Source organism: Ciconia boyciana, chromosome 2 (genome assembly GCF_034638445.1).
Source record: "Ciconia boyciana chromosome 2, ASM3463844v1, whole genome shotgun sequence".
In the NCBI taxonomy this organism is placed as follows: Eukaryota; Metazoa; Chordata; class Aves; order Ciconiiformes; family Ciconiidae; genus Ciconia; species Ciconia boyciana.
This window is the reverse complement of record NC_132935.1, coordinates 119,046,579-119,072,620: the sequence shown is the minus strand read 5'-3', so window position 1 is coordinate 119,072,620 and position 26,042 is coordinate 119,046,579. Positions and strand designations below refer to the sequence as shown.

At 33.8% G+C, this 26,042-nt stretch overlaps 1 protein-coding gene across 8 annotated transcripts in view; it reads right to left on the bottom strand.

The window, feature by feature from the left end:
- The window catches only part of ULK4 (unc-51 like kinase 4), a 256,096-nt gene that overhangs the window by 202,092 nt on the left and 27,962 nt on the right, over nt 1-26,042 (bottom strand). For 7 of the 8 annotated variants that reach the window (XM_072853762.1, XM_072853760.1, XM_072853764.1 and 4 more), the window contains exons 17-19: nt 25,218-25,264; nt 24,320-24,398; nt 3,487-3,594 (exon numbers count right to left, since the gene is read on the bottom strand). In XM_072853762.1, the coding sequence (XP_072709863.1) occupies nt 3,487-3,594; nt 24,320-24,398; nt 25,218-25,264 (234 nt within the window). The remainder of the gene's footprint in view (nt 1-3,486; nt 3,595-24,319; nt 24,399-25,217; nt 25,265-26,042) is intronic. The other variant, XM_072853766.1, reaches the window with a different exon arrangement.

The following is a 26,042-nucleotide window of genomic DNA, read 5'->3' as shown; positions in this document are numbered from 1 at the left end:
ATTAGTACATTATTTTTAGCATTCTAATTAACTGTTTATAATAAAAAGCATAAGATGGGCAAGGTGGGGGTTAACGATGCAGAAGCAAATTGTACTTTCTGAATTTCCTGATTTCTGAGTGGCCTACACTAATTCAACATACATGATGTGATAATGTCAGGCATTTAATTAAAGCATGGCACATTAGGAGGGAAGACTATTACTGAATTGCCTACTAAAATTAATTTTCCTTCTTTATTGAAAATAAATAAAAACTTTATTTGCAATATATATCAATACAGAAAATTAGTTTGTTAAATCTCCCATTTTTTTAAGCATTATTTCTGCTAACTTTGCATTAGGATGTATGGAACAATTTTCCTTGGAAGTAATTTACAGACAATAAAAGTGGTTTGACATCCAACAGAGACATCAGACCTACTACATTCCACCTCCTTCACCTTATCTGAGCAACAACATGTTGACGTTTAATCAGTTTGCCTTCCAAGGCTTAGTGTATAAGTTTAAGAAAATGCAGCCCAAGTTTCAAAGAAGGATGGTAGGTTACTTTCTAACAGTCAAAAGTGGAATCTTCTCCACCTAGAAAAGGCAGGACAAGACTAGGAGTCAAGACAGTTAAAATGACAGCCTATGCTTAAAATGACAGCCTGTGCTGGAACTGGCATGGATCTGTTTCTCATTTTATTAATCTAATTTAATCACAAATTCTGTCAAGTTTTTCTGTAACCACACATATTAAACGTACTATAAAATAAAAAGCCTTAAGAAATGGTGCAGTCCTGAAACATTAATAGTTCTTCCATTCTTCAGACTGATTAATGACTTTCTGCAAGGTTTAGTCTCTAGTTAGAAATTAAAAAAAAAAAGGGGCAAAAGTTGTATGAAACTTAGCACCATTCTTAATTACCCAAACACACCTACACAATTAGACATTTAATACATTTAAATACATCACCAAACACTAGGGGATCCTCCTACTTTTTGCTCACACCCCATGTTGATTTTGATTAAACCTTAGGTTCTGCACCCTAATAACATAAACAGCACAAAATGTATAGAAATACTACATAGAGCTTGAAAGTTTTCCCTCAAGGCTATCCACTTAAGAGTAACAGAACATCCTCTCTGGGGTCTGCTCATGCTACTTGTGCATTGCTCTTGGCTTCTGTTTGGAAGAAAAATGCAGGAATGGAGTGTAAGATTTTACTTATGGGATCGCATATGCATGTACACACATAATATCAGAGTTTAGGATTGCAGAGGACCATTATGATTATCTGGACTTTTTCCCAGTATTTTCTAAGCCACAGAAGTGCAACCAGTGATCCTGTATTTAACCTAATGAATCATGCTGCACCTAGATAGCTGAACTTGATTTTAAGTGTTTGATAATTTATGTTTTACCAAATGTTCATATGAAAAAGAAATAATCTTTATCATTATTTAATATTAATATTGTGGTTGGACCTAGAAACACTTAGCAAAACCCCAGAGGGAATAAATAATCAGCCATGTCCCCCCAAAATTACAGTTTAAATGATAAATATTTAGCAGCTTGATAAAACAATCAAGGAGGCTGAACAGCAAAATGGAAGAAAACAAGGAAAAAAAGAAAAACAAAAATATTTTGTGTACAGTTCCTAACAAATCAGATGCAGTTATGAGTTTTTTCTTAAATTAGTCAAGGCATAAAGCTTTGCTGTTTAAAGATATAAATTGGGAATAAGTATTCTTGTTTCATCTTATACTACCATTGACTTGGTGTGTGATCTTGGCAAGGTCATTCAATACTACTGTTCTGCAGTTTAATGAGCAACAAAATGCCTACAACACTACAGTATTCTGAGGTTAAGCAGGTATAGTATAGAGAAATGAAAAGCTTTATAAAGGACTTATCTTTAAAAACTTAAAAAAAAAAAAGTATCTCCAAGCATACAAATCACACTGATATTTTTGAAGTTTTACCAAGACACAGTGCCTTGAGTTCATGTGTAAAGTAGTTCCAAATATTTCTTCCTATTCTCTAATAATTTCTTAGTTTTAACTCAAAGCAATGCAATCCATCACTATAGATCTTCCTGAAACATGATAGAGTTGTCATTTAAATACAAGTTATCATGCTTCAAACATTGTGAAGTTCATAAATACATATGGACTCAAATTTGTCAGTTCATATTTTCAGAAGAATAAAAGAATCTGTGAGGATCAGTGCATGCAAATCATTTTGCTGTTATAGAGCCAGTGTAAACAGACTTGTTTCAATCACTAAAGTTTAATTTCAAAATAAAATCAAGCAGTGCAAAATGCTCTTGCCAAATACAATTTTCAAGTTGGAGTTTTAAGTTTATTTGGTTTTATTAGTGGTTAAAAATTATATAGTTTGCAATCTGTCTGATGATGCTGAGTACAAATTTTTTCCCCTGAGGAAAACTGAGAAAGTATTAAAACATAAAAATAAACTGTGACTGTGGACGTATTTTCCGTAACATAATTTCTCGGTGTTAGAACAAGTTCGGTGACTCTGTGTTTGATAGATACTTTGCAATTGTCTATCCAGAAAAGGACGATGCTTGCTAACCTACAAAAAACAAGGCAACCATTTCATTTTGTGGAACACGCAAAGGACCTAGGAGATGAGGACAATAAAACATGGAAGTTCAGCACAAAGCCATAACTACAGTAAGCCAAAATACAGATCCATTTGGTATTTTCATTCCTTTATCAAGTGACCTCACAGACTGATAACTGACATGATAGCATTCAGAGCAATTAGATGATGCAGTTCAGACAAAGGCTTCAGAGAAGCTAGGGCTAGGCTTTTTCTGTTTGAAGTCACCTTCGTTTCTAATAAGTAAAAGAAAGTATTTCACTCTTTGAATAAGGGAAAAGAAAGGTGAGGGTTTAGAGGAGCCATCATCTTCAGTTCCTATTATTAATAGTATTTCTTTTCTACAAATAACCTTTGTTTATTTTTTATGTGAATCTACTATTTCTAGACTGAAGGTTTAAATCAGGTCTAGTCAGGAATCACCATAATTCCATTTGAAATTAGTCAGGATCTTTCCGTTTCCTTTTCCACATCATTGTAAATCCAACCATGCTAGGATAAGATCTAATATGGACTAGATATATTAATTTATTTACATCATCGGCTGTACTGATATATCCTATTTAATCAAAGCCTCTAGCTAAGATGTTCTGACACTTAGATCTGCCACTTGGAGGCCAGCAGCCATTATGGTGATTGATGAAATTGTTTTATGAAGTTAAAACTCTAAAATTAAATTGCATTCTTCAAGAAATCTCAGATGAAGTACATGATTGGACTAACATGTTTCTTAAAGTAGCAAGAGCATCACAGAATATACAAGGACAAGAAACTGTTGAGGATATAAATGAAAAAGTAATTTGCTTTTTTTGTCTACTTTTCTGTGGGAAATTTTTTTCACATTTGTTAAATTTGCAAGGATCACTTGACAGTCTTACCGTGCTGGCTATGAGGTAAAGAAGTTCCCCGAGTGCTGGTAAAAAGCATTGTTTCAATTTGCTATTTCTGAAGTTCTCTCTGATGAGTTCAGTTAAAAGTATAATAGCCTAAAATTTTTTTTAAAAAAAGAAAGTAATAGAACAACATGTGTAATCTTTTCTCAAGCAAAATGTACTGTTAAGGGTAACAAGCTTTATCTGAAATGCCACCTTACTGATATACTCTTCACTTATGCTAAAGAACCATTTGCAAAGGATTTAGTAAGCATAGAAAGACAAGAAAAAATAATAATAACAAAACCAATTATATATGCAATGTGGGGAAAAATGCAATAAGGAAATAGCCTAGGTCACAAACTGTCAGCTATCCCTTCTTCCCTTTCCCTCAGGACAATAGAAGCAGATCTGCCAGGAAAAAAAAAAAAGTCTACTTACCGTTCCTATGTTTCTATCAGAAGATCTAAAAGTTCTCCTCACCATCAGGTTACAAAAAGAACAAACAACAAAAATAAACAATGCTGTCTTTTGTATAGATATTAAATCAGGAGATAGGAACTCTCAAAGTTTTGTCTCCTGATCTCTGAGTTTACTGGTGACTCACTACAGGAGAACTAGACATATCATTTTAGTTTTCTGTACCTCAATATCTACCAAGCATATAGCAGTATAGAAGCCAGTTGTTCCTTTAATTTAAGAAAGATGGATCTACATATACCCCCTGCTCCAAAACATTAATGCCTTGCAAGAGTAGGAAAAGATGACAGTTCAGCAAATAGGGATTCAATATACTTCCTATGTCCCTTATGTAGTTCCTTTGACTATTGGGAAGGATTTAGTTCTAATACTTCTTTTAAAAGTACTTAAAAGATACAGCAAATAAGCTCTGTAAACAGATACTGTCAGTGAAGTCAGTGATTTCCAATAGTTTGTATGATACACTAAGTGAGATCTGAAGTTATTTTTATGTACTTTGTACTTTAAATAAACAGTAATATTGCACATACTATTCCATTTTAAACCTTGGAAACAGTCAACTTTTTAATTATTACTTTAAATGTGAAGTGTGATGTAGCTTGCACTACTTTTTTTTTATTAAACAGAGAAAGCATTGCTGTAAAGTATCTTAGCCTATGGAAACAGGAAAAAAATAGTAGTTCAGGCAAATAACGATACTTATTGCATATTTCACTATTACACAGAAAGCAAGGCAATAGAAACCATTATATTATGATCTCCTTTAGTATAACAAATGGAGCATGAATTTGATTTCATTCTTCTGCTTATGAACTCTTCCTTTCCCCTGTAAACAGCAAAAACATTATCAGCAGTATCACTGCAACATTTCATGTATTTATTTTATGCTTTAGTAGAGAACAATGGACTTTTTAAAAATGAACTTGTTTTAAAATATTTTAAAGTAGGACTAACTCAGTGATAGTCCTATCCCAAAGTAATTGAGTCCAGGTCTTAGATATTGATGCTGTTACCAATATCTGATAAGAACCACAAATGTTTATACAACAAAGATCATCTAACCAATCAAATCATAATGAAACAAGTACTGGATCACTGTAATAGACTTTTTATTCTCTTCTAGTTTAAAAATACTTTTAACATGGTTAAACAATAGTGAAGGGTTAATGAGCTGAAAAAAAAAATTCACTGGTGTTTTTCCCAGTTAAGCAAGTATTATCTGTATATAGAGCACACAGAGCACAGACTTCTATCAGTCATCCCAAGGAAATCAACATTTACAGTCCTATTTGAATACAAACAAGCAGCACTCAGGCACAAGGGGTCTAAACAGTAGCAGTTCTGGGAAACCACTTAGTTTGTGTAGTCAATTTCCCAAGATATTCTCAGACTTTGCATAGGGTTTAAATGGAGGACCTGATAGCCATTCCTGCAGACTAGTCTCAAATTAATCCAACAAAAAGATAGGAATTTTTCAGTTCCGATTACGGGCCCACCAGTGTGGGCTCCTTTCTCCTTCCATGGAGGATCCAAGTCTAACTCTCTTGAGCATCAGCTTCATTGCACACTCAAGGAACTGCTCAATTCACTTCAGCTGACTGAGTCCCACCACCCTAACACTTATAAGCTTCACAGTTTTGCCTCTGTTGAGAAGCTTTCCCTAAACAGAAAAAAGTACTCACAGTAGACAGAACCTTTCAGGTGAACCATGAGAGATGGCTCAGATAACTGGTTTTCAACACAGCTGAAATACTCATACAGCCCAGTGTACAGCAGAGACTAGTATTTCAGATAGTACATTTAAAATCTAGCATCACCTCACTTGGTGACCTGGAAAAGTCAAGCAGTTCACAAAATCTGGTTAAATTGTGGTGGTTAATCTGTGATTTGTTTGCCATTAAGTGTTGTCTAACTCCTTCATGTTCTTAACCAACACAATTCAAGCATGGGAGATTATGAGACGGGTGGAGTTGTGGAGACAGACTATAGACTGGGTTGAATATGAGGCCACAGAGAGGGAACACATGCTATTGCTGACTATAATACCACACTGCACATTTTTCTGAAGTGGAAGAAAAGGACCAGCATAAAGATGGATGACAAAATATAGCCACATTCAGATACCCGCACTGTAGCTACAGCAGCGGATCTTGCTTCCAAAGTTTCTTCTGGTGCTGTAGCTACTAGCTAGACAAAGGATTGATGCAGCTCAGAAGCAAACAATAGATACACACACATTTTCTGGACATAACCAAGGAAGTGGAGTAGCTTGTGTGTTACAAATATAGGAGCAGGAAAAGCTTGGGAAATAGGAAGCTTAAGTTGAGGAAACAGACGTAGATGAAAGGACAATAGGGATGCAGAAGGAGACTAAGGGAAGTATATAAGGTTAGGAGTTTGATCTAGAGTGATAGAAAGGTGATACTGTCATCCATATGAACAATTCACAGTAAAGCTCCCAAGGAATTTTAGTTTCTCTTGTTAGAAAACTGTGGGCCAAAGCCACTTCAGTACTTACTCCCGAAGGGGAGAGCAAAACAATCTACGGTCTTTCCCCTGAAAGGGATTTAATGTGACATGCCTTTGAAGAGACGTATGGTAACTGAAGGATGTAATGCAGAAGTTTTTCAGAGTTAGAGACACACACGCTCTTTACTTTGGGTAGCACAGGAAAAAAAATAATTAAGAACCAAAACAAGCAAAAACCACCAAAACCAAACAAACCACCAGCACCAAACCAATCACCAAAGTAACACTGGTTTTCTCACAAATCATGAGAATTGTTTGGCCGAAGGCAAAGGTTATCTGAAATAGTCCTGGCTCTCTACTTTCAAAACATGCACTCTCCTCCCACTACCTGAAAAGGCCTAGCAAAACACAGTCCCATCTAGTCATTAAGCAAGAAGCAGCTAAAAAGAAAGTGTTACTCTGAACTTTTTTTTCAGAAAGCTGAAGAAAATTGTGATTTTGAACACAAATCCCATTCTGTATAAAGCAATGCACATAAATGCCAAAACACATACGTTGGCTGCTGATCACTGCAAAGCAGATAGCAAATTTGTCATTATGCATACACCCCAATAAAAATACGTAATACATTATTAAATCCTTGATGGAATACACATATACTATATATCCACCAATAAAAAAAAGTTTAAAAGTTGTTATCCACAAAGAACACACACATAGCAAAACAGTATAACTTAGTATTTTAACTGAGAGGTATGCTAGGCAGGAGACAAAAATTCTGTTACTTTCTAGGAGAGGACCAGTAAAAGCGTACATAATCTTGAAAAAACAGAAGATAAATTAATTATCATCCCTGACTTGCAGTTCAGAATATCAGAATATCCTGATATAAGAAACTGCCTCAATGCTTACCAGCATCTTGTAAGTCACTTCGGATTTATTGCAAGTCATCACCTTCTAGAGATCTTTATCAGAAAACTACTCATAGATGTTGCTGGATTCTGAACTGCTTTCATTAGAAGGTTTAAATTTTTTACAATGACAAATTCGTAGATGCATAAAATCAGTTGCTCTAAACAAATATTCTTGTCTCCTAGATTCTTTGCTAATATTAAATGCAATTTATGTTTTTGAAGTCATAATATTTTTGCAGGTAAAGGCTAGGTTCCAGTCTCCAATCTTAAAGTCATTTGCATCTATATAGAAAGAAGCAAGATATTGACACAAAGGCCTCAAAAGCTCAAAGAAAATAATCTGTGAAAATTAGTCTTATTTTAGCAGACTTTGCAAGAAAATATTCTCTGAAAATCCCGTCACAGACATTCACAAAAGCATATAAGGAACTGAAAGGTGAATCAGGTAATTTAAAAAAAAAAAAAATCAGGAGTTTACAGAGATTAACAATCATCCCAGGAAACAACCATTTCCAGTCCTAAAAGTTATAAAATGTACTTTTTTTTTTTTTAATAGTTTACAGATATATTTGGCAGTACAGCACTTTTTCTTCCTCTTCCTCAGAGCACTAAAGAGTTTTTATCCTCAACTTTCCTTCATTTTCCTTCACCTTCTGACCTTAACAGCTTCATAATATAACTCCAATCTTTGTACAGAGAAGTCATACAAAAATGGAAGTGTAGTCTTCAAATCAAAGCAAAAAGATCTACTACACAAACTTTGACCTTCTCCCCTTTTTTATGTAATGCTACGTTCATTAACTGTTTTCTTTAACTGCTTTCAGAACATTTCTTCAGATGTTATTAAGGAACTTTAAATAGCCTGCCATTCCAGAGAGAGCTTCACTTTCATATTTAAGTGAAGAAATAAATGTATCAGCAGGTTTTAAAGCTTCTAATATATCAGCTTGAGAAAGTAGTAGCCAAGTTGGTTCAAGTGCAATTTTGTACTAAATGATGAACACATAATGATAGCGTTTTATCCTTCATTAGATTTGCTCTCTATAGCTATACAGAATTACTCTTGCTTTTGTGATGAAATGCTTATTTTGAGAACTACTTTCAGTGTAGAACCAATACCACTAAAAGTACCTCAGCACTGTGGCATTAACAGACATTATCCATATTCAGTTAACACCTCTCAACTTTGCCTCTTTAGACTGAGGGTGAACACACCATGAAATAGTGTTTAGACTACACAAAACTGATGAGCCATGGGATAACACGAGCTGCAGACAATAGTACCAGCAGACTAGCTAGGGACATTAAACCATCATGATACCTAAGTTAAGATTGCTTGTTTGTTTGCAGGCAGGACTTGATGAAGAAAATACAAATCAAATTGTACATCTGCTACAGAGAATCAAGGCAGGTTGTTCAAAATTATCACTTTTAATGATGTATCTCAACCAGCAGAAAACCCTGATTTAATATCAGTACTAATCTTGTTTTGCACCTGTAATATTTATTTTCCCAAAGCATGGTTAGCGTGTCATCAAAATTAACCAATTTATAATCTAAATACATTTATGTATGCAGTCCTAAAATTCTCAGAATCCTATGTTTTATTAAATAAAATCATGAATTAAACTTCGTATTTAGTAAACTATTCCTTTACTCACTTGTACTAAGATCTGTTTGGCTGTCTTACTACACAATTGAAGTTATTAAAAACTACCATTAACATTAAATATACCAGGTAGATTATTTATCTTCTGTGGTTTTCTGGTTGTTCATTAAAATTAAGAATTTAAGATTTAAAATTAATTAAAATTAAATCAAAGAACAATATTTGATATTGGTGAACAGAAATTACTGTTTCTCACTCTCCTTCAAGATTTTAGGACTAGCAGACCTAGTTATTATTTTTATTCAGAAATGATAAGAAGAGGAAGTTGTTTTCCTGATATTCCAATTCCTACTCTTTTCTCGTATTTGAATGAAAATGTGGTAAAACTGAGTTAACAAAATTTAAACTAAAAGTTATTTCCTTTCCTGTGCACTAACAAAACCTGCCAAAAAGCTAGTCAACACTGCAATAAATTCAAGTTTTTGTTTAAAAAAAAGCTGGTTTACTAAACAAGAGAGAAGATCCATCTGAAGAAATCTGAGCCATAAGATCTGTGACTGACTTGCAATAACATTGTTAAATCTTTTTTAAAAGGAATGAGTTTCATGGATTTTTATACTGATTAGCTTCATATATTATGATAAATTTGTCTATTAAAGGTTAATTTTAGTAACTGTAAGTAGATTCATAACAAGAAAAGCACAATTAAATTACCAGAATCCAAAGACTAATAGAATGTATGGGGGTACTATGGCAGAAGGCACTGAAGATTAAATAATTACCACACATTATAGAGGATACTCACTATTCTTAAATGCTTATGGTCTCTCAAACACAAGTCTATATTTACCACAATCAGATAATGGCCTCTTTTTCTCTAGAGAGCATACAGTCTAACATTTACCCTATGACTTCCCTCTGTTCACTGAACACATTTAAGTAATTAAATATTATACAAATGCAGGAAATGGGAGCTCACAGAATATGTCACATACTGAACAGGCAGAGTGTCTGTGCTATTAACCAAACTTAAGAAGATCTTCACATGTCCTCTGCAACAGAAGCTATGAAACAGGAAGCTGTGATTCATCATCTATACTTAAGCACAATTATATATATACACATGTATTTTTATAAAATACATATAATATTATATACTATAAAGTATTTATTAATATATAATTTTAAGAACATATTTTAAATGTCCTAAAAGGAAGAAGGCAAGCTGTTTCTGCTCTGTCATGTGCACAGATAACTTGTAATCTTGACAATAGTGATCTGCACAAGATTTAAAATATTTTCGTCCTTTCATAAGGAAAAATATAAGACTTGAAAAAAAATCTGCCCAAATACTTTGATTCAACATTAAAGGGCGGTATAAATTTTAGGTAAAGAAAGTTCATTACCTGAAAAAATGCACAACAGAAAAATCAAATTTATTTTAATTACATAGTCTGACAAATAAAGTCTCCTTCTTACCTATAGTACATTTTTTTTCTTCAACCTGCCTACATTTTCCCTTTCAGTGAAGTAAATAGTAATAAACTGCAAGTCCTACACTGTCTGCATCTTAGGCATCTTAAATTTAATAAATTACCTACACCTTTTACACTAGCTGTCAAACTGGATGGATATAGTATAGTTATAACGAGAGAAGAAAGAAGAAAGATTCATATCTGGATAGACAGTCATTACCTTCATTTACAACAGTATGTGGAGTTGATATATTACCTGTAGCAGATACTCAACCCATTTCAAGCTATATCTAGAAGTTTTCCTGCAGCTTTAGGAGTCTAGAAGTGAAAATTACAGCATATTCAAGAAGAGAAAGTATTTTATACCTTAAGATGTAAAGTGGCAATGTATAGATTTACAATATCACTCCATCTTTGATCTATTAGTATGACTGTCAGCAAGTATTAGTGAAAATTAAAACATTTGTAATTCTGCAAACCCTTACAGTGATAAAAACTGTCTATGCCTCAAGCAGAATGGAAATTACTTTTCGGTTCAGTTTCTTGTGAGTACACACACATCATGTAATGTGGGCAAGTAAGACTAAAGCAATCTCACTTTCCTTGAAGAAAAGCACTCTCACTAGGCTAAGAAAGTACGCTGTGGTTATATTGCCACTAACCAGAAAAGAAACTACAGTAATATTTATACCAAGTACTCATCTTTAAAATGGTGCATGAAAAAAAAGAGATGACCAGCCTTCCCTGAACATCTCGAGCATGTTGCCTACCTCCCTTCTCAGAAGAATATGAATAGTTAAAACGTTACAAGGGATAACTGTACTTAATCAGGAGTTGGATCTACATGTACCTGTGATCTACTGCACCTCAGTGAAAGCTGGTTAAATATCCTGAAATAAACAAGTGGCTTGACTGAGAAGTCAGGTGGCAAGACGGAAACAGATACTTTTCTCAAACACTTCTGTGGGGTACAGATACAAGAAGAATGGGTCCGAGTCAGTGAAATATTCAGGTTTTGCAAATTTTGTGTTCAGTAAAATAAACTGGGTCATGGAATGAGGAGGACTGAAGGGAAGTCTGACTATCAGACTATGGACATGGTACTAATGCTGTCCAGAATGTAGAAAAAAAGATAAGCAAATGTACAACCTATCTCATAATTTATGCAGAAATATAACACCACTAGGGAGCAATATAAGATGGATGTATGACATTTTTCCAGGTGGAATACAATGCAAAATTGATTCATCACAAAAACTCTTACCTTTTCAACTTTTTTGTAACTGCTGTAGGAAGAGGTCTTAGCAGACAGGTAGAGTAGCCAACCAGATGTCATGAACTCAAATGGAGGCTCCAGCAACTTGCTTTGGAACCAACTCAAGATGCCAAAGGGATACGATCAGACACAAATAGTAGGAATTAACTTACAAATCTGTTATGTGTACTAACAAATCAAAAACACATCTAAAAGAACTGTCTACAAGCTTTGGGGTTTGTTTGGTTGTTGTTGTTTGGTTTATTTTTAAGAAAAAAATAGTGGTTTCTTCTCCTTGTCTGTCATGACAGATGTATTATTACATTACCTCAGTTGCAGATGTTCATTAATGTATCAGATTTCCACCCCGGCCCTTAAGTTTGAAGCTTTTTAATGACAGGAAGGACGAGGTAAAAATACTTGCTTCAAACAGGAGAAAGATCCTGTTTTCATTTTCGCCAAGGGCAGGAATGAAAAAGATTGCTCATGAGTCCAAAAAGTGAAGGGTCCCTGAATTAGAAAGATTTCTGCCTTCAAAACTGAGGTCAGTGGAAATCAGCTGGAGCTGGTTTACATCTAAAGATGTAAATTGGAACTAGAAACCAGCCTTCACAGAATAAGATTTGGCAGGAGCATCCAAAGAAGAGGTCTTTTTTCTTTTTTTTTTTTTTCCCCTTCTCTTCCTCTTTGTTTCCCTATATTTAACTATCATAATTATATGCAGGTCTCTACCATTCACCCTTGCCTTTTCTGAATATCATGTTTCTGGATTTTTATTCTTTTCATAACTCTATGTGAAGTTACTCTAAGTCGTCATCTTCTTCTGCTTCCAGCCAGTGGGCCTGTTATCCACTTGATTTAGAAGCCAAGCTGATGACACTCTTGAAAACCAATATTCATCAATAAAATATCTATGTAGGATATTTTAGATTGATTAATTCTACATAGAATTTCTCATATTTTAAAAAATTCTATAGACTCTGAGGATTTTCCATAAGTTTTCTTGAAATCAGTTCCCTTTATTGATTATTGCAAATTCCTTCATTCTCTTCAGCGAAGATGCAAACCAGACCAAACAACATCTGGCTAGAAATTTCCTTCTTCTCTACAGAACTCTTTTTAAAATGTGTTTCAGGCTAAAATCACATTTTTTTTCCAGATGATAGCTGAAAGGGCTGGTATTCAGAGGAAAAGCTAGGACTACAGCCAATATACAACTGATCTTGCCTAACACTAAGGCTAGTTTGAGTGTCTTTTAGTGCTGTAATCAGAAGGTAGCAGGAAATTAGGCTTTTCAGCTACCACCAGTATGCAATTTCTATCACAAAAACATGTTGTAGCCTAATTGTGTCAATCAAGTAAGTATGTGCTTTAGAGGAAAAAGCCAGATTTTTTTTCTCCTGTTACTAGTCTGTGATTTGATTAATTTGCAAGTGCAAGTCCTGTTGTCAATCTAAGACATGAGAGAAACATACTATTTTCAAACTATTCATTTTGACATTTACCTTAATTTTCATTTTCTATTCTACAAAATTTACCCATAGTATGCCAGTGAAAGTAACAACAAAAATTGATGCTACAAGCAAAGACCAAAGTCTTGGATAGACTTTGGCCTATCCATGCCAAAAAAATACTAGTGAAAGAACACACCTAATTTAAATCTACAACACATGTGACAAATTAATCTCTTTCTGTCCCACGATGCACAACAGTACAAAATTCTATACTCTTACTTCGATGTGTTGTTTTCATGAAAACTGGGGTAGCATAAAAAGAAGAGAGAAGCATTTAGACAGTCATTTTAGCATTGTCTCCTTCCCTGCAATCATTTGAAACCTCTTACCCCACTTCTACCAAACTAAGCAAGAGTTAAAAAAAAAAAGATGTATTGTTTTTTTGAAACCTCTAGAAGCAAAATAGCAACATAAAAGTGACAGAAAGGCTGTGATACAAACTCATTTCTTTTTAAACAGAGAATACATATATGAAAACATTTTGAACACACTACACAAAGTTCAGAGATTATTAAGTATCAGAACACACCCTCCTAAACCAAGGATTTTCTGTTTAAACTCTGTGATAGCTAACAAAGGAACAGGTGAATATGCTAAATGGTAGCCTTTATGTAATTAAGTTTAAAAGTCAGCCAGCTGCGAATCAATTCATGAGAAAGCAGGCTCCATTAGCTGACAGATCTGCTTGTTAGCTGTAAAAGTAAAGATTGTTCGAGTATCCCTACTGCATTTTCTACATACGGATTTAGCCTAATTTTAAATAGAGAGAACTGCAGGCAGTAAGTGCTCTTGGGGCTTTAGAATACTTGGAGTTTTTTCCTCTCTGTGAAACAGTTCTCAGTACTCTGAAGAGTACAGGCTTTACCAAGAAAGCTAAGGGTATATTCCCAAAGGTAACTGGTGAAGTGGCTGACAGTTTGTTAACATCACATTCATTTAGAACTGCTGACAGGCTGAATCTTTCAATTTTTAATGCTGCAGGATAACCACCCTTACGTTTTTGTGAAAATAGCAGCAAGGTACCTTAAATTTCGCATACAGGATTTGATTTTACTTGTCTTGATTCTTTTGGCTTTAATTTAAGAAAAAAAATTAAAATGCATATTCAGTTCATCTTGCTCTCTGTGTATATGAATAAAGTCAAAAAACTCTAAGAAAACAGGGAACATTTGCAGTTTAGATTCCCAAATACAACCAGTAAAGGCAAAATTATTCCAGGCATACACAGAACAGGACACAAGTACATTCTAAAGCCTCAAGAAAATGATGCTGGAGAAGGGACGAACTAAAATTAGTTCAGCAAAAGCCCACATAGTACAACAGTCTGAAAAACTAAGCTCCCCACTGCACGGTACATAAATAATAAAGGTAGCTTTCAGATACGTGGTACACTTCACATAATCATAATTTTCCTCTGGAAGTAAGTTAACCTGAAACTGCTTATCACCGTAGCATCATGACAAAAAGGTAAATCCTATTCAAAAATCCTCCAGCTGCCTTCCAAATCAATGAAGCTTCCAGGTTTTATTCTTTGCAGCCCTAGGAAAGGATGGTTTGCACAAACTAATCCATGAAGTATTAACTTTCTTCTCTCACACTCCTGCTTAAGAACAACCTCTGCTCTCAGGCAAACACAGAATTGGTAGACTTAGGGATAGAAAAGTTAAAACATATATAATTATTTATATAAGTTTTCTATGCAGCTGAATTGAAGGAAAAACATAACTCAATGTTGACACTATAAGCATTATTTATTAGTCTAACATTTATGCTTATCTTACTTTTTTAACTATAAGAACTACTGGGTCAAGCTCTGTTTCTTATTAGGTTTTACATAGTAGAAATTTCTTTGCATAGTTCCAGTTCTGAAGTGGAAAAGAAGAGTTGATATATCTCAGATTTTTGGAGCAAATTTAGTCCTCACTAAACATAATTCCCGTTAACATTAAAAGAAATTATTGATTCTACAGTTGTCATGCATGTAAAACTCCCTTCAGTGGGAGTCCCTCATCTGTAAAAGCTACCTGGGAATAATCTAGGACAGAGGAATAACCAGCTTAAAACATGGCAACTTATTTGATTGCCATAGAATTTAAGTTAAAAAGTATAATAAATATTAATTTAGAAAGTTATTATTTTATAGTGAAAAAAAATATTACTTTTAACTACAACTGTAAGATATTTTAACTAAGTAGGACTTAAAACTGTATTCCTTGCTATACATTTACATTATAATGGATAGAATGGAAGAAAAAATTGAATTATAGAATGTCATACAATAGACAAACAGCTGCATTTTAATGTAAACAGGTAAACTAACAGGTAAAATACTGAGATCTTAAGCTTCAAATACTAGTTGTAGTGTTAAAGAAGTCATTATTTAACAGCTTTTTTGTGAGATAATTATGGTTCTTTAGCTGTGGTAATAGGCAAATAGCTAACTGTATGAGAGCAAATGACTATGCAATGTTAAAAAAATGAAAAGCTTAAAACAGAGCAATTGAAACAAGAAACATTTCCCACTTTAAAAAGAAATACAGTGGGAAGGACCATGGGTCCAGAAAACAAAGTCACACTATGCTTTAAACAGAAATTTCACAGCTTGTGTTGCAAAAATACTACAGTAGAGACAGGCAAAGATATCAAATGGTTAGAATCAACAAAAATCTGTGATTATAGGAAAGCATATATGCTGAAAATAGTCCTACAAGCTGTCTGGTGAGACCTGAAATGCTTCCATCATTATAACCAATTACAAAGAATCCTTTTAAAGTGTTCTCTGATGTAAGATGTGTTATTCTATACATAAGCAACTTAAATATGCCAATCTTACACCTGAATTGCACATCAGTTTCACAGCATGTATACAGAAGAGTGAAGATAACTTTTTTTTTCCCCAATGTTTCACTCCAAAATGGAAGTTGATTTTAGTGTTCTACTTTCTTCATACAGGTAAGTTTACTTCTGAAATAACCAACATAAAGTTACACAGCAATATTAAAGGTAAATGAGTTCCCCCAGCTACAAACCACACATTCAATAAACATAAAAAAGAACTTGACATAAGTCAATGTGTGTATCAGTTATAAGCCATGACAGTAAGTTAAGGTTTCATATGACTATATTTTTATCCTAAAAAAAAGTGTTAGTCCATTGTTTAAAATCAAGATATATGGAAAGAAATCATGATTTCACAAGACAAATTTTTGTCAATAAAAACACAAGATGCTAAGCAGCTGTCAAATGGATCAAGACTGTTTTTTGGCTTTGTAAGTGGTCAGCTCCAGATGCTTTTTAAAAAAAGGTACAAAAAACCCTCAAAGTGAGCTTGGACACCCTAGTTAAAATTATTTCCTAACTCTGAACAATGAGGTACTGACATTAAATACGAAGAAAACACCTTTAGAGGCTTTCAGAAATGTTTTGCTAGCACTTGCTATTTTAAGTCTGATACTCCCATTAGCCATATCAACACTTAAAACTTCTCTGAAATTAGCCAACTTTCCAGCTTTCACCTTCTCATGTGGAAAGGTGCTTGTCTCATTATACATCCTCTCATTGGATCTTAATTTGCCACTTTTCAACTTCATGAAGTGGCTTTATTCTTAAACTACAGTATAGGAAAAACATTCCAATATATATTTCTGTATATCACTCAGAGTTTGACGATAATTCAAAGACATATTTATACTAAAGAATCTGACACTCTTCAGTACCCTCAGGGGTCTTTTACTTAACGATTCTTGTTGTTTTTCCTCAAAATCATCTTGAACTCCTACAGTGCCTTTTTTGAGATAGGTGGACTAGAACTGGACATGGTATTCCAGTAAAAGTTGATGGTGGGGATGTCCCCTCTCTAAAAACCAGGCTGGTGGAATATTGCGGGGGGGTGGATTTGAACAAAACTGGACACTGAGCCACAAACTCCATAATATCTACCAAAAATCCCATGAAACAGCTATTTAAAAGAAAAGATGGGAAAACAGTAATCAGAAAATACTTTGAAGTTATAATTGGAAATAGAAAGTCATACCCAGTAACTACAGAAGTATTTCATTCAAAATATTCAGTTTGACGCTTTCATACCCTTAATGCTATCTGATTGCCCAAGTAGGAAACAAAGCGTTCCCAAAAAGAACACTATTTCTTTTTTAATTCAAATTCTTTTTTCCTGAAAAAGATATTTTTAATACACTAAAATTTCAAAAGCAGGGTGTAAATCTAAGAGCACTCTGATTTTTAATGTGGCTGATTACACTAATAGGCGTACAAATTTATTTTTTAAAGAATAAGCTCTTGCTTCTCCATCAAATCCTAGTAATTGAATTAAACACAAGACAGGTGAATGAATGACAGAGAAAAGGAATGCACACAGAAAGACTTATTGGCTGTGGAATTTAACTTTGACCATGCTGACAATATTTATAAGATGCCTTCTATGGAAGAGGAGTAAGAAAAAGATGAGGATGCACACTTCAGTAGTCCATGCCATATTCTTATTTACTACACACAGATATTCATTCTGAGTTTGATACCATAATTTTGGTCATTTTAAGCCAGTATAAACTAGTGCCACCATCAATAAAAACAGACTCAACCTTGCTCTGTCTCCTCCTTTGGGCTGGCACAAGCATTTGCACATCAAGCTGGAAGACAGAACGGCTGCAAGTTAAAATGAGCCTAATCTAAAAAGAAAAGCTCCTTCTAATCAAGATCAGTACTCTATTGATTATTCAGTCTTAAGATCACAGCTGATAGTGATTACTCATCAATTCAGACTTTTGAGACACCTATTTCTGCCACACAAAAAACCCAATCTCATCAAAACAAAGAAATTAAAAACCCAAATATCCCAAAGTTCTGAGTATCTGAGTATCAGAATACTCAGATATAACATGAGAAGCCCAAAATACATGCTCTTGCTCTAAAGCTGTAAGTACATACAGTAAAATACTTCTTCTCTCCATTGCATAATAGCATGTGACTTTCAGACATACATATGGGATGCAGAAAGACTGGCAGATCAGAGGTTCACACCAGTCTCTCAAAACTCAAGCAAGCACCACATCTAGCCACCTACTGACTCTCTACACATGTGTTCACTTCTCTCTGTCTTTGCCAAAAAACTCCCAGAAGTAGGGGGGGGGGGGGGGAATTAAATATAAAAATATTTGATGGGAAGCTGTTTTCCCTCTTAACTCTGAATCAGTATCTGGATGCCCATTGATTTCCTAAAGTCTTTACATGGATGTGAATTTAGGGTCTGTCTTTTCCCCTAACTTATGTTACCCTTAGTTCTCCCTTAACAAACTTCTCTCTGACGCTTACAGTAGTCCAGGTCACTACTGTATTTATGACAGAAGTACCTGAAGGAGAATATCAACAGTGTTTTATAACACTGATATAGGAGGAATATAAATTAGGCTTAGAATTCTGAATGAAATATTGAAAACAGAGACAAAAGTCTGCCAGATAGTTTTTTACCTTCCAGAGATGTAGATATTTATCCACTGAAGAAAAGGATCCTAGGGGCATTGGTCTTCATTATCCCAAAAATAACAGACTTGTAGAAAAAAAAAACACAGCATTTTTACTATCATAAGAACTAACTAAATTGAGGACAATTGCAAAGAGACACACTGGCAGCACCACTGATGTCATTTGAATGGAAAAATGTACTATTTCATCTCTCAAAGAAAACAGAGTAAATTTAATGGACTATGAAAACAGTGTCAATTAAATGTCTTTTAAAAGGGTACAGGTTTTGCTTTGGTCAGGCAATTAATCTAAGGAAATTGCAAGAAGTTATTTAATCCTGCAATCAGCAATGTAAGTTTTCAGTTCCCTAGCTGAGAATTTCCTTGTTTTCTACTACCAACTTGATTTGGACTTCAAACATAAAGCAAGCCCAATTAACTGGACTGACAAAATTAATTTTTTGAAGGGGGGGGGAAAGAATCTTCCTACAATTATGATAAAAGGTCTTAATATTTTCTCCAACAATCCAGAACTGCCATGCTTGACAGATTCATTGTTGTTAATTTAATTATAGTTACATTTTCTGTTTATTAACTTGGAAGAACTTTTCTCAAACACACTATGAGTTTCTGCCAGCAGAGGCTAATTAACTTGAAAAATGTTGATCTTTTATTTGTTTGTTATCCTCCCATGTGCTCCTGGCAAGTATGTAAGTTATATGCAGTGGATCAGGTTGTTGAAAATAATTGGAGAAATTCATTATAGAGGTTGAAAGTTTACTAAAACTCACTCAAAAAACTTAAATGGAATCTCCTCTCACTGTTACCAAAGTATTAAGTGACAATCCTGATTATGCCAGAAAAATAATTTTAAGGTTTTAAAATAATCATTTTACAAAACAATAGACACCTCTGTATGTGCACACGTGTAAGTATTCATGCACACACTCTGCTACAGCTTCCATCTCCTGCCTACAGATTTATTTTTTTTTCAGTTGGAGTGGGGTTTTTTGTGTTTGGTTTTCTTTTTTTTTTTTCCACATAAGACATATCAGGGCACAACAAGGAAAGTGCCCTTGGAGGAAACAAAGATACACTAAAATTATTATAATTTATGAGCAGACTCAAAAAATTATTTTACAATAAAAACAGTGTTAAAACTAAATAGGTTGGGAATAAATGGCCAAATGAAATAATTTTTATCTTAATCTCCTTACAATCTGGGCAGATGTGGATAGACCTAGAAAGAGGAGTTAGAGAGATAAGCTAGGAACATGACTTAAAAGTGGCATTCTGTAAGAATGTGAATGACAACAAACTGTAGCCCTACACCAAAGTAGATACAATCAGACTAGCTAAAGTCTACACATGAGTTTACAGGCCATAAAACTGCACCTGTAACCATGCAGCTGCTTTGCAACTGCAGAAAACAACCACCAAATTGTACTTCAAAAAAATCAGAAATATAAAAAGGCTCAAATTACATGGAGTTTCAATTTGGATGAAAACAGAAGTCAGGATATTCCTTTGCTTTGACAAAGGAATCGCATCCTAAGCTCAGTATTACAGAGATATTCTAATATGCTGTCATTCTCCATGGGATATTTAGTTTTTCAATTTGGCCATGGAATTCCATAAGCCAAAGGCTTTGCAAAGAAACTTGCAGTGTGAAGGCTGTAGCAGGTTCTCCAAGCCCTTTAAACACTCAGTAGAGCAGTGGACCCAGGTCTGTGAAAACAGGCACAGCTGCTTAGATCATAGTGTAAGACTGATATTCCCAATACGCTAATTTAAAAGAAGTAAGGAAAAGGACTAGATTTTTGCCTCCAAGGACAGGCAGAGAGCAACTCAACAGGTGAAGGAGGCTGGTCTCCTACCAGACAGAGAAGGACACTGCTCCCCAGCATGGAGGCATTCTGTGAAGTTGCTCTATCATCTCTTACTAAAATAAAAGACTGAGTCTGAAACTTCACGTCAGAGTAGCTGTGTCCTAGATGGCAGAAGGCCCAATCTATTCATAGAGAGGAAAGAAAAATAGCTTATTTTGATAAATAAGACAAATTAGACATACATGGAAACAAGCCTCCCTAACCTGGGCACATTTTTTCTTTCTGTAAGATGAATAATAAGCAGATTTTTCTTTCCAAGAATCCGAGAAAGAAAGAATCTTTTCTTCATAGAATCTAGTTCCTTAAGAAACAGTTTCAAAACCTAAATACAAAGATAAAACTTTAATGTTTAGGTGTCTTCCTATGATAAGTAAAAATAAATAAGAGGAAATGATGTTTCAGACTTGTAAAGGGCAATTCCATGGAAAAAAAAAATACATTAGTAAGTCAGAAAAAAAAGTGACCTATCAACAACTTTTATTGCAACTGCCAGACAGAAGAAATTACACATAAAATGTCTTCAACATAAGAACGTGATTTGAAGAAAAATATACAAGAGCTCAATTTCCCCATTGTATTCTAAGATCAGTCTCATTTTTTTCTAATAAATGCAGTATTCTAAAATATATTTAACTGGAAATAGATCAATTGCAAGTGAATTCATGGGTATAAGTATTCATATATTATGATTTTTTTCTAATATAACCTACACGTTAGAACACATCAGCAGAATAAAGACAGTACACAGTTCCACAGTTACATCTTTGTCTAGTCTGTGAAATAGTCGTTTACTCGCATTTTATTTTTGCGTTTTAGTGACCTCTGGTGGTTACATTCGAAACAAATTGCTGTTCACCGATAACCTGAATGAGAACTTTAAAAAAAATAATTTAAAAAAGGGAAAACCATTAATTCTTCAATAAACCAAATTAAAGGCTTTTGGCATACATGTGAAAGTTTACTTTAGCCTGTAAAATGACGATGAGGCTTCTTTTCTTTCCTAAAGTTTTTCTGCTTCTTCAGGACTTAATGTTACTACTATTTAACAAATTGTTTAAACAACAACAACAAAAAGGTTAATGGTGCAGATTCAACCTGAAAGATAGAGGAGCTATCCTTAAATAAATGTAGAACTGGGTAAAAGACAGTAGGGGGTAGAAATGAAGAGCCAGATTTTAACATGTAAGGGCCAGCAGTGGTGTCCTGTGCAAGTCTCTGTTGGGTCCCGCGGTACCTTAAAAGCACAAAAGAAATCACAAATAACTGGATGAGTGCATAATGAGGCAACAAAGAACTGCAAAGGGACTGTGACTGAGTGATAAAAACTGGAAAGAAAGCTTCGTGTACATCACATGGTACACATAGGGGGCAAAAGTAATTCCAGAATCGCATCTTCACAAGCTCTGAACTGTCTTTTCACACTTGGGAACAAAATTTTGGGGCTATAGGAAATTTCTACAGAGATCACTCCTGTCTAACAGGGGTCAAAAAAGCAAACAGTATTAGAAGTTACTAGGAATGCAGGAGGAAACAAAATAGAGAAACAACTATCAATAGATAGATCACTCATATATCTTTAGTCTGTCAGACCTGGATCACAGAAAGTCATTTTAGATTATGTTGTTCTGACTAGCTACAGCTTGGTTTTGACATTTCCTAAATCACAGCAGCCACCAAGAAACTTCAGCTGGAGCATCAGCTGGCTCATATAAGAGGATAAGTTACAGTATTATATTTTAATACAGTATATAGTGCTGGTTTAAAGGTTTGTTTTGTGGTTTTTTTTAAAGCGTCATACAACACACAATAGCTGACAGTTCACAAGAATGTTCAACAAACTCACAGGTTCATCTAGTTGCTTTGGGGGGGAGCAAAGGGGAACACGACTCTGTAGGTCAGAAACTCCTAAATTACTCCTTCCTACTTTTCCTATAAATGAACTATTAAGTTTTGTGTACTGCCTACAGTTATCTGATTTTAGATTACATAAGCAAAAATAAATTTGAAGACATGAAAATATTAGGATTCAAATTTTTTTCCTCATTCTAATTTTGTGCAAGCATTCCAAAATATTTTTAAAATTCAGATATATTACTTCGGGAGAAAAAACTTGGAATGAATGTCATTACAGCAAGCACAGTAGATGCCTTTTGAACAGTATTATAACTCAGATCTGTTAATTTAAAAAATAAATCCTTATATTCCCAATGAACGTATATAAAAATGAATTTTAATTCACATAAGAATGGGGCCAGAAAGTGATAATGAAAATTAATTCTCCTTTATAGTCCTGCAGTTTAAATGTCACTGGTCTCAGACGTAACTTGGTTTTTTGAAGTATATGCATATTTCTAAAAATGTTAAATTCCATTTGTGAATTACTTTTATGTTCATATGAAAAAAACAAAAAAATGGAAACATTTTTAACAAAACAGTATTATAGCTCAATGTAAAACTACTTCAATCTATTGCTTTTACATACACAAAGCAGACTAGGATACATATTTTCTACGATGAAAACTGGGAAGCTAGCTAACTATCGCTGAATATATTAGTGCTAAACACCTAAACAAACACCTAAAGCCGAAAGTTATATAGACATCTCAAAATTACTTTTGGGTATTTTCACTGGAACATTTAAAAGTTAAATATCAGAAAAATCTGCCACATACAAAAGCGAATTTTAATTGTGACCTGGAATTCAATTGACACGCAACTGTCAATATTGAAAGACTTCGACCACTTCAATGACAACCACAAGGACTCTTTCCCCACTTTGTAACTTTATAAAACAAGCAAAAAACCCCAGGTAATAACAATAATGTTTTGAGTTCAGCTTTCACTACAGAATTGAAATGTTAAGCAACATAGCAAGATAATCATAATAATTCTTAATATTCTTTAAGAAGAAACCAGAGGGACCTAGAACAACAAAAAAAATCCTTAGCTGCATTGCCAAAAAAGTCAGGTATTAACCAATAACTACATGTTCCTACATGCTAGATCTGCACAGTATGGAGGCATATTTGCTACGTGTGTTTAGCACTTGTTTCTCCCATTCAAACACCCATTACATTCAAAGCCTGACTTCACCTCATGAAGTAGAAATAACATCACATTCACCCTTTAAACTGGTATTAAACAGAAGATTGTCAATTTTACACAATTTGTGTGCATGTGTCACATGCAAAAAAGGACAGTAAGATCAATTTGTCTAATCAGTCTTATGTTTAAGTCAACTACTGAGCATACAAAATGAAAAAAGGATTAAAAAAATTTTTCGTCTCCAAAGAAAATGACTTGCCCTTCATTAGATACATTCTTCAAGAACTGTGGGGAATCTCAAACTAGTCCCATCTCAATTACTTTTTGGAAAAAAGGATTTCTAAGAATAATTTGTACTATTTTTATACTAATTACAATTCAGGATAACCAAATATGTCAACACTTTCTTCTTGTTACACACACACGCACAAGAAATATGACGGTGACTACTTAATTTACTGAAAAGGAGAGAAAAAGGCTAGAGTTTTGTCAGTGGTGGGTAGTTCTGCCACAGGTTAGTAAAGATCAGAACCATAACTACATAGAGTAAACTCAGAAGTTTATACATTTAATTAATTGAATTAATTATATTCCCATTTACACATATGAGGAAAAAATAAAGCAGGGTTTTTAAAAAAAAGCTGTGAAAGTTTGACATAAATAGTAAAAGCATTTAACAAAACTATCCCCCCCCCCCAAAAAAAAAAGTTACCTCAGAAACAGGTACATTTTCTCCAAGTTCAGATGTGTGTAGTGCCAGTAAACCAATCACTCTAGCAACTTTGGCACGTCTGCATATCAAATAAATTTTTTGTAGGTGCAGAAAAACTATTTCAAAAATATCGCAAAAACAATTATGTCTTGTTTATATTTTATTTCCTACCCTTAGCGATCTGTATATTTGAAGTGCTATTTACAGCTCAGATGTTGTTCTTATTGCTATTTTCTTTGTATCATCAAATTATTTCAATATTTCAGCTCAATTTAGCAATAAATTCATGCATAAAGACATTTATTTCCCTTAGCACTGAAGAATGAAGATTCTTTAGTTTGTTAAAGTCTTACTAATCACTCATGCTCATGTTCAGTTTTCTTATAACACAGAAAACCCCTATAGATCATTTTAAACTTTTCAGTATAGCTGACAAAACAGAAATTAAATATGTATCAGCAAATCAGTTTTAAATGTTTAATTAAAGAAAAAACTGGAATAATAAAATCAACATTTATGAAACAAACAGCAGAGGGCACTATCACATTGAAATATTTCTGACAGGCATTTTAAAAGCTACCATTATAGTTATTTTACTACTATTATGGCATGGATTGGTTTATTCAGTGATTTTAAGTAACGCTATTTGATATACTAAATTATATAACTTCTAGATAAAATTTTAGAGATTTTCTATAATCTTTTGTCCTATGAAATAGTAATATATTAATTCAATGCTGAAAAAATTCAATGTTACATACACCATCATACTGCTAGTCTGGTACAGCAGTCTGACAGGCTAAAACACTCTTCAAATACCCTGTTAAAGAATATCTTTAATAAAATTCAGCGATAATTCTGTATTTTTAAAAATTAATTTAAAATAATTGTTACTTACATATCCCAGTTGGCAGCTGCACGCAGCTGCTGTATCAATATAGGAAACTATAGGTTAAAGAAGATAAATAAACATTAGTGATTTTCAGTGATCTATGTCCCAATGATAAACAAAAAAATCAAAATATCAGTAATTTCATAAAAATGTATTTGGATAACATTTGCAAAAAGTATTATCATAGACAAATACTGTAGATACTGTCCAAACGTTGATTTAAAAAAGCTGAGAGTAAAAATACAATTTATTTCTATATTCTTGCCTTAAACTAAACTGCTGAATATGTATCAGTGTGTTGAAAAGAAACAAAATTTTTTTGTTATGAATAACACTATGCAGAGGAAAAACACTCTGATACTTTCATCTACAAACACAGAGATCATCATAGAGTATTACCCAACAAGTACTTAATAAATGAAATTTATTTTGTGAGAATGGACAAAAGTAGTTGGCAAATACTAGAATAATGAATGGACCGTTAACACACATAATCAGCCACTTAAGAACCAAACTGCATAGTTACTAACTCATTTCTAAAATGTTCTGTTAATTGACAATTCAGTTATTGGATTACTGTCCCCAAAAAAATTCTCCAATGATAATGGAATATACCTTCCAGCAATTCTGTTTCCTGTTTTCACAAGAATTCTATGGCCTACCACTGCTTCCAACCTCAATGTTCTTCATTAAATTTTTCTGGCAGTGCAATTTTGCCCTCATCTCTATATCCAACGATGACATATGTCAGAATATGACTTAGTTGTATTAGTATAAATGTAGGAGAACAAGGTAGTTTACTTTTTATTAAATAAACTGAAAAGTGCACAT